The 10,080-nt window shown below is 42.4% G+C and overlaps 1 protein-coding gene across 1 annotated transcript in view; it reads right to left on the bottom strand.

Moving 5' to 3' along the window:
• Positions 1–8,777, bottom strand: part of klhl7 (kelch-like family member 7) — a 33,928-nt gene extending 25,151 nt beyond the window's left edge. Inside the window, exon 1 of the mRNA XM_068008858.1 lies at positions 8,259–8,777. Coding sequence (XP_067864959.1) covers positions 8,259–8,381 — 123 coding nt within the window. The 5' untranslated portion in view covers positions 8,382–8,777. The remainder of the gene's footprint in view (positions 1–8,258) is intronic.
• Between the last annotated feature and the right edge of the window lie 1,303 nt (positions 8,778–10,080).

Below are 10,080 nucleotides of genomic sequence, written 5' to 3' on the forward strand. Positions count from 1 at the left end.
ATTTACCCTTGATTAGAAATTGTTTTTTGGAGCAATATGTTGTGGAACGAACCAGGGAGCAGGCCATTCTAGACTTGGTATTGTGTAATGAGGTGGGATTCATTAATGATCTCAGTTAAGGATCCTCTAGGGAAGAGTGATCACAGCATGCTAAAATTTCAAATTCAGTTTGAGGGCGAGAAACTGGAGTCCCACACTAGCGTTCTGGTGTTAAGCAAAGGTAATTTACATAGACATGAGGACAGATTTGGCCCAAGTGGACTGGGCAGGAAAACTAAAAGGTAGGACATCTGATGAGCAGTGGCAGATGTTTAAGGAGATATTCAATTCCTCCCAACTAAAATATATTCCAGAGAGGAAGAAAGATTCAAAAAGGGGGAAAAAACGTCCATGGCTAAGCAAGGAAGTTAAGGATAACAAAGACAAAAACTAAGGCATACCATATTGCAAAGGCCAGTGGCAGGGTGGAAGATTGGGAAACGTTTAAAGATCAACAAAGGGTTACTAAAAAAGTAATAAAAAGAGCAAAGGTAAATTATGAAAGAAAACTAGCGCAAAATATAAAAACGGATAGCAAAAGCTTCTATAAGTATATAAAAGGTAAGAGAGTAGTTAAAGTGAATGTTGGTCCTTTGGAGGATGAGACTGAGGAGTTAATAGAAGGGAACACAGAAATGGCAGAGACATTAAATCAGTATTTTGCCTCAGTTTTCATGGTGGAGGACACTAGTACCATCCCAATAGTAACAGGAAATGCAGAGGTTATAGAAAGAGAGGAACTTAGAAACATTATCATCACTAGGGAAAAAGTACTGAGCAAGCTATTGGGACTGAAGGCAGACAAGTCCCCAGGGCCTGATGGCCTACATCCTAGGGTCTTAAAGGAAGTGGCAGCGGAGATAGTGGATCCATTGGTTATAATATTCCAAAATTCTCTGGATGCGGGAAAGGTTCCAGTGGATCGGGAAAAAAAGCTAATATAGCCCTTATTCAAAAAGGGAGGGAGGCAGAAAGTAGGAAACTACAGACCAGTTAGTTTAGCATCTGTCGTTGGAAAATTATTAGAATCCATTATTCTTCTTCTTTGGCCTCCTTGTCTCGGGAGACAATGGGTAAGCGCCTGGAGGTGGTCAGTGGTTTGTGGAGCAGCACCTGGAGTGGCTATAAAGGCCAATACTAGAGTGACAGACTCTTCCACAGGTGCTGCAGAAAAAATTGGTTGTCGGGGCTGTTACACAGTTGCTCTCCCCTTGCACTTGTCTTTTTTCCTGCCAACTAAGTCTCTGACTCGCCACACTTGAGCCCCACCTTTATGGCTGCCCGCCAGCTCTGGCGATCGCTGGCAACTGACTCCCACGACTTGTGATCAATGTTACAGGACTTCATGCCGCGTTTGCAGACGTCTTTAAAGCAGAGACATGGAAGGCCGGTAGGCCTGATACCAGTGGCGAGCTCGCTGTACAATGTGTCCTTGGGGATCCTGCCACCTTCCATGCGGCTCACATGGCCAAGCCATCTCAAGCGCCACTGACTCAGTAGTGTGTCTAAGTTGGGGATGTTGGCCACCTCGAGGACTACTGTGTTGGAGATGCGGTCCTGCCACCTGATGCCAAGGGTTCTCCGGAAGCAGCGAAGATGGAATGAATTGAGACATCGCTCTTGGCTGACATACGTTGTCCAGACCTCGCTGCCGCAGAGCAAGGTACTGAGGACACAGGCTTGATACACTCGGACTTTTGTGTTCCGTGTCAGTGTGCCATTTTCCCACACTCTCTTGGCCAGTCTGGACATAGCAGTGGAAGCCTTTCCCATGTGCTTGTTGATTTCTGCATCGAGAGACAGGTTACTGGTGATAGTTGAGCCTAGGTAGGTGAACTCTTGAACCACTTCCAGAGCATGGTCGCCAATATTGATGGATGGAGCACTTCTGACGTCCTGTCCCATGATGTTCGTTTTCTTGAGGCTGATGGTTAGGCCAAATTCATTGCAGGCAGCCGCAAACCTGTCGATGAGACTCTGCAGACACTCTTCAGTGTGAGATGTTAATGCAGCATCGTCAGCAAAGAGGAGTTCCCTGATGAGGACTTTCCGTACTTTGGTCTTCGCTCTTAGGCGGGCAAGGTTGAACAACCTGCCATCTGATCTTGTGTGGAGGAAAATTCCTTCTTCTGAAGACTTGAACGCGTGAGAGAGCAGCAGGGAGAAGAAAATCCCAAACAGTGTAGGTGCGAGAACACAGCCCTGTTTCACGCCACACAGGATAGGAAAGCGGTCTGATGAGGCGCCGCTATGCTGAATTGTGACTTTCATATTGTCATGGAATGAGGTGATGATACTTAGTAGCTTTGGTGGACATCCAATCTTTTCTAGTAGTCTGAAGAGACCACGTCTGCTGACGAGGTCAAAGGCTTTGGTGAGATCAATGAAAGCAATGTAGAGGGGCATCTGTTGTTCGCGGCATTTCTCCTGTATCTGACGAAGGGAGAACAGCATGTCAATGGTCGATCTCTCTGCTCGAAAGCCAGCTTCTGGAGCCTGTTTAAAGCGACTCGAGCGAAGACTTTCCCCACTATGCTGAGCAGGGAGATTCCACGGTTGTTGTTGCAGTCACCGCGGTCACCTTTGTTTTTATAGAGGGTGATGATATTGGCATCACGCATGTCCTGTGGTACTGCTCCCTCGTCCCAGCACAGGCAAAGCAGTTCGTAGAGTGCTGAGTATTAAGGAAGTAATAACAGGATATTTAGAAAGTCAAAACACAATCCATCAGAGTCAGCATGGTTTTATGAAGGGTAAATCGTGTTTGACTAATTTGCTAGAGTCTTCGAAGCGGTAACAAGCAAAGTGGATAATGGGGATCCTGTAAATGTAGTTTATCTGGACTTCCAGAAGGAATTTGATAAGGTGCCGCACAAAAGGTTAATACACAAGGTAAGATAACATGGGGTTAGGGGCAATTTATTAGCTTGGATAGAGGATTGGCTAACCAACAGAAAACAGAGAGTCGGGATAAATGGGTCTTTTTCTGGTTGACAAGGTGTAACTAGTGGGGTGCTACAGGGTTCGGTCCTTCGGCCCCAACTATTTACAATATATATTAATGACTTGGTTACAGGGATAGAAGGTACTATAGCCAAATTTGCAGATGACACTAAAATAGGTGACATAGTAAGTTGCAATAAAGAAATAAGAAATTTACAAATGGATAAAGATAGGTTAAGTGAATGGGCCAAAATTTGGCAGATGGAGTTTAACGTGGATAAGTATGAGGTTATCCACTTTGGTCGGAAGAATAGAAAGACAAATGATCTAAATGGAGAGAAACTTCAGAATGCTTCAGTGCCGAGGGATCAGAGGGATCCGAGTGTCCTCGTGCATGAATCGCAGAAAGCTAGTATGCAGGTACAGCAGGTAATAAGGAAGGCAAATGGAATTTTGGTATTGATTGCTAAAGGAATAGAATATAAAAGTAGGGAAGTGTTGCTGCATTTGTACAAGGCATTAGAGAGACCACACCTGGAGTATTGTGCACAGTTTTGGTCCCCTCACTTGAGGAAGGATGTAGTTGCATTGGAGGCAGTTCAGAGGAGGTTCACTAGATTGATTCCAGAGATGAGGGGTTTGTCTTATGAAGAGAGATTGAGCACTTTAGGCCTTTACTGTCTAGAGTTTAGAAGAATGAGAGGAGATCTAACTGAGGTATATAAGATGATTAAGGGGATTGACAAAGTAGACGTAGAGAGGATATTTCCTCTTGTGGAGAAATCTAGAATGAGAGGTCATAGTTTTAAGTTAAGGGGTAGCAGATTTAAAACAGAGATGAGAAGAAATTACTTCTCTCAAAGGGTCATGAGTCTGTGGAATTCACTACCCCAGAGTGCAGTGGATGCCGGGACATTGAGTAAATTTGAGGAGATAGACAGATTTTTAATTAGTAAAGGGTTGAAGGGTTATGGAGAATTGGCAGGAAGGTGGAGTTGAGGCAGAGATGAGATCAGCCATGATCGTATTGAATGGCAGAGCAGGCTCGAGGGGCTGAATTGCCTACTCCTGCTCCTAGTTATGAGCTTATAAGGATGAAAATTTTAAATTCAAGGCATTGTTGGACTGGGAGCCAATGTACGTCAGCAAGCACAGAGTGTTGGTTAAGAGATATTCAAGATGAAGATCACTCAAACATTCATACCAAAGGTCGTTACTATGTACCCTATTTTATCCTTCTGAAAGTTTTAGTGACTGTAATTTTATTTCAAAGGCATGTTTTAATTTCACTGAACTGAATAGGAAACTTAAGGCTTTGTTTCAGAGTTCAGATTCATTAACAGTTGTTCTGCCTGATAAACAACAACAATGCCCACACTGTTTAATGCTTGCATCTAAGTATGGCATCAAAATATCTCAACAGATTTCACATAACCAATAACTTTTGAAATATAATAGTTATATAGACAAACACGATAGCCATTTTCTGCAAGCAATATCCCACAAAAAGAAAAGGTACAAACAGCTGTTTAATCTGTGTTTTGTGGTGTTGGGAGGAATGTTGGCCGTGATATCAGGGAAACTCCCTACTCTTCTTCAGATAGTGCCATTGGATGGTTAACTTCATGATCATGTAGATAAGACTTCAGGTTAATGCCATCCAAAAGATGGGAACTGCAGCAATACAGCAGGCTCTTAGTAGTGCACGAGCATATGAACGCAAATCCCTGTATGAAATATGAACCTACCTTCTGGTTCAATTACCAACTGACCAAACACTATCCTTTACAAATACCTTCCTGCACCTGTATGAGTACTATGGGGGCGTTAATGCTCAAGTATCATTAAAACATTTACAAATATTTAGATTGCTCTGGCTGGGTTTACAAATACTTTTTGTGATCAACCTCATTTCAATATGAAGAACTGTTAAGTACATTCCTTTAATGCAAACCTTAAAAATAATCAGTTCAATCAAACATGTCATTTTCCCAATTCTTGCTTACTGAAGTCTGACAAGATAATGGCCCACAACTTTTCAGCCTCCCTACCTCCATTTAAATTCTGCTTCTGTTTTAAAATCAAATGTATCCTGAAGGACAATTCTAGCTACGGTGGAAAAACAAAATACTAATACAAAATACAAATCCCTAATGATCTACAGTTAAGTCTCAAGATTAATACTTACTAGGGTTGGGAGTAACTGGTCTGATTGACTGTGGACCACAATAAATTCAGTGACAATTTTTTTCAAATTCCTCTGGTTACTTAACAGATAAATGAACTATGTGGTATGGAACTGAGCTATCTAAACCAGGAAAGCCCAAGGTTTGATCCTTGGCCTGTACTGAGTGGTTGACTTCAATCAGGATGGCAGTAAAGATGTTACCACTAGTCTCAGTATCTCTAAGCTAAGGAAAAAAAACGTCAGCCAGGTTTATGGTCTTGATCATTGTTTTCCAATAAAGGTCAATGGACAATCGTTGGATGTTGGATAAGGACACAGCTTGGGTGTGGTATTTTCTGTGACTGAATTATCTACTGACACTCATTGCATAGACTCACACATGGCTTCATAGAAATTGAAGTATGTCATATGATAATTGATGCAAAATAACCTTTCTAAACAAGATTCCTATGTACGAGCATCCCTATGTGAGCAAAAAATAAACCCAACCTTGATCCTTCTGCCCTTGAAAACGACTGACACATCTCCAACTTCTCTTTCCTTTTCCTTAAATATGTAGTTGCCTTCAGATCTGTATTTATCTCTCCCACTATTTCCTCTTTGAATCCTGTCAATTACGTTTCCACAGCATTGAAATGGCCTTACCTTAAATATCAAACAACTTTCTCTGTATCTATGATACATTATCCCTTCTTGACCTCTCTGCAGCCTTTGACACAGTCAATTACACCAGGATTCTCAACCTTTTTGCTTCTGAGTCCCCCCTCCCGTGTTACAAAAATTCCATGGACCGCCTGTAACACAACACAAGTATTTTTTCTGTATAAAATTAGTTATACAATTAAATACTTTTTTTTTTCCATTTACTTAATGTGAAATTTGAGAGTATTAAATATCTACTTCCGGCACGGGCACTGTCTGCACCCTCACACTAAACATCCACAGAAGCTCTCCACTTTGGATGAATTTGCACTGAGGCCTTTCTCCCCCCAGCCCTTGGATGGATGCCTCAGCAAGTAACCCAGGGCCACACAGCCCTGTGCTACTCTGCTGTTGAGTGGCTCAAAGCTGACAGCACTTTTGCCTGGAGCTTTGTTGGCCTATGTCGGAGGACTGCAATAACCAGCCATATTTACATTTATACAACAGATAGGGAGGAGGCTATGGGGCTCAAAGCCTGGCACCTTTGGCCACTCCTGTTGAAGCTGCGCTCCCCCCCCCCCCCCAACACTTTCTATTTTACTGCACTTTTTTCCCCTCTCACTCGCTTGTGTTGCAGTGTGCCACTGTTCAGCTTAACCTGGAGCTATGCCATCAGGTCCAGGTTTGGAAAAAAAACATGCTTATTTTTGGCAGACCCTTTGAAACCTTTGCAGAGACCCCTAAGGGGCTGCTAACCTCCAGTTGAAAACCCTGAATTACCCTATCCTCCTCCAACACCTCCCCTCCACTATCCACCTAGGTGGCACTTCTCTCCATTGATTCCACTCTAATCTATCTAATCATAGTTACAGCATCTCTGTGAATGGCTTCTACTCCCACTCCCACACTCTTACCTTGCAATGTAAGCCAAGGATCCAACAAAGCTTCTAATATATCAAACAAATGGCCTACTATATTGAACCTGTACATTAATCTATTGATGCCCATCAGTATACAAATATTGTCACTTCTTAGTGTCAACCGTGGCTCAGTCGGTAGCACTCTCAGGCACTTCAACAAATACTTAATTGTCTGTAAAGAGCTTTGTGAGATTCTGAGGTTGTGAAAGGAACAATATAAATACAAGTTCTTTCTTTCAAACATTCACCAGTCCTCACCAAGCACCCAGGTGTACATATGCCAAACAAGAGTTCTTAAACAAAGCCATCAAAAGCAAAAAACTTGCCTCACTTATTCCCTGTCCCTCACTGTTTACATTTGGCCTCAATGTGTAACTAAGAGTGAACCTGTATTTACATAGTGCCATACACAATTGCAGGATGTCCCAAAGTGCTTTGCAGCCAATGAAGTACTTTTGAAGTGCAGTCATTGTTGCAACGCAGGAATGGTGGCAACAAATTGTGCACAGCAAGGCTCCCACAAACAGCAATGAGATAGGCATCAGATAATTTGCTTTTTGTGGTGTTAATTGAGGGATACATGTTGGCCAGGGCACCAGAACACATCAACTCTTCTTCAAAAAGTGCCTCATACATCCACAAGGAGGAAGACAGGGGCTTGGTTTAACGTCCCATCCAGAAGACAGCACCTCTGACACTCCCTCTGTGCTGCACTGAAGTGTCCACCTAGATATGAGCTCCAGCGTCAGATCTTCTAACTCAGAGGCAAGGGTGTTACCACTGAACCAAGGTTCACAACTTGCAGTGTCCTTCTGATCACTACCCCCCACCCTCTAAAAAAACACAATTGTTGCTCAAGCTGAGTTCAACTAAGAGCATAAAAGCAAAATACTGTGGATGCTGGAAATCTGAAACAAAAACAAGAAATGCTGGAATCACTCAGCAGGTCTGGCAGCATCTGTGGAAAGAGAAGCAGAGTTAACGTTTCGGGTTAGTGACCCCTTCTTCTTCAAAAAGTGCCTCATACATCCACAAGGAGGAAGACTTCAGTGCAGCACAGAGGGAGTGTCAGAGGTGCTGTCTTCTGGATGGGACGTTAAACCAAGCCCCTGTCTTCCTCCTTGTGGATGTATGAGGCACTTTTTGAAGAAGAAGGGTCACTAACCCGAAACGTTAACTCTGCTTCTCTTTCCACAGATGCTGCCAGACCTGCTGAGTGATTCCAGCATTTCTTGTTTTTGTTTCAACTAAGAGCATAAACTGGTTTGTACCTTCTTGATCATTATGGTTCCCCCCACATTCCACAGTGCCATGCCACATGTACCATTGGTGGCGGGGGAGATTCAGTTATTAAAAAGAGTACAAGACTTTACTACACCTTCAAATAGTAATCAACATGGAAAATTATTAGCGGCCAGAATAAACATCATTTTTTCACGTTTTCGGAGGATTTGGTCAGCTTTTCTCCATTGTCATATATTTTAATCTTACTTAATCCTTCACAGAAACACACAAAAAATCCTTACCTGTTTTCGCATGTTATTCATGACACCCATAAAAGTTGCTAGAAGCTTGGCTTCCTCTCTAGCTGCGAATTTCTTCTCGCTTTTCTTCTTGATGGAGCCTTTCTCTGTCCCCACAGACGCCATGGCAACATTGAGGGAGATCACGAGTCAGGTCAGGCCAGGCCAGGCGAAGCGGCTGGCACCAGCGGTCAGGAATAATTCACACACGGGATATTTATAAGTTTATATCTTGGGGGAGAAAAGGTCACAGGGCCTTGGAAGAGCTGTGGAGATTTTCAGATTGCCGGGTACTGTAGCCAATGCTCCCCACAGGTAAAGGAAATCATCTCAAGCTGTATGAAATATCTAAGTATTGTCACTTAAGGGAGCGGATTGCACGATGATGCACTTGTTTCTCTTTGAATGAAGCCTGAAAGCAGGATAAGTTGTCAGTATTTTAAGTACCAGGACTGTATTGGCAGCAGCCAGTTACTCCCTCTCTCCACCTCCTCACCCGGACACCAACAACTACTGCGGCAAGACGGACTTCCCTAAAAGAGAAAGAAACATCGAGCCGCAAATAAAATCCCTCCCCGTTAACTCGCTGGCGCCCTCTCAGGATGTCACAGTTACAAGGACGAAGCAATTCGGGGTGTGAGAGTTTCAATTCACTCTGTCTCTCATAAATACAGTATCTTCGTTTTTTTGGTCAACTTATTCTCCACACATGTTTCAGAAAATTTGTACACTAATGCTAAGAAATATGATTTTTTCTTTTTTTAAAGTGTTAAAATAACTCTAACAAATGCCGGAAACAGCATCTTAGTTACCTGAAGACTGTCCGGAGGCAAACACCCAAGTGATGAAAACAGTAAATATCCAAATTTAACAAAAAGTGCACTGCAACCGAATTATATACTGCTTAACACGGTAAAAGCCTGTAAATTGATCTTAAATTACAAATGGGAAATGGCTAGAAGAAAGGGTTTAGTCTTAGAATGGAGTTCAGCCTTCAGGTGCTGTTGGACAGGATTCCCTCCTGACCCCCCTCCCCCCCAAAAAAAAATTCTGTGTGATGTGAGTAAAAGGAGTTTGAGACTCTTGAAAGAGTTTGGTCCAAGTGAAAGTTCAGGCTAAACACTGTCTACAATTTTAAAGTTAGACACAAATAGATATCAATGAAGGGAGCCTCTTTGATGCGTGTGTAGTGGGTATATTTGAACCAGCATGAATCCGCAATGTATCCAAGGGTGGCAACTTTTCACTTGTAATGTAATGCAGTGGTGACTTCACCTTTAAGAAACCATATCTTTAAGAGATCAGGCCACTGTTGCAACTGATGGCATCATTGTACATATATAAGGAGACACCAGTTGTGAGCCTCACTCAGCACATGGCTTTACAGACAGCAGACACACCAGCGAGGAAAGACCTATACCTGAAATCATGCAATCTATATAAGTAAGACAATAAATAATATTTGTGATGAATCTGAATATAAAGCCTGTAGTTATCATTTAATGAAGACTTAAGAAAACAGCACAATACTACAATTTCTGGCGATGAGGAGAAAAAAAGAAAACAAAGACGAAGCAGAGAAGGTTCCAAGGTTAAGAAAGCAAACACAGACAAAAAAGTTGAGAAAAGGACTGGATCAGAGAGAAAATATGGACTAGAACAGGAAAAATGCTTTGCAGGTACACAGAAATAAGGAAATTAAAACCTGATGCAGCCATAAATTAATTATTAAAAGGGGTGCAAACCTGAACATACCAGCCATTTTAAGAAAAAAAAGGGTTTTTTTTAGATTAGATTAGAGATACAGCACTGAAACAGGCCCTTC

This window comes from Heterodontus francisci, chromosome 2 (genome assembly GCF_036365525.1).
Source record: "Heterodontus francisci isolate sHetFra1 chromosome 2, sHetFra1.hap1, whole genome shotgun sequence".
Taxonomy (NCBI): Eukaryota; Metazoa; Chordata; class Chondrichthyes; order Heterodontiformes; family Heterodontidae; genus Heterodontus; species Heterodontus francisci.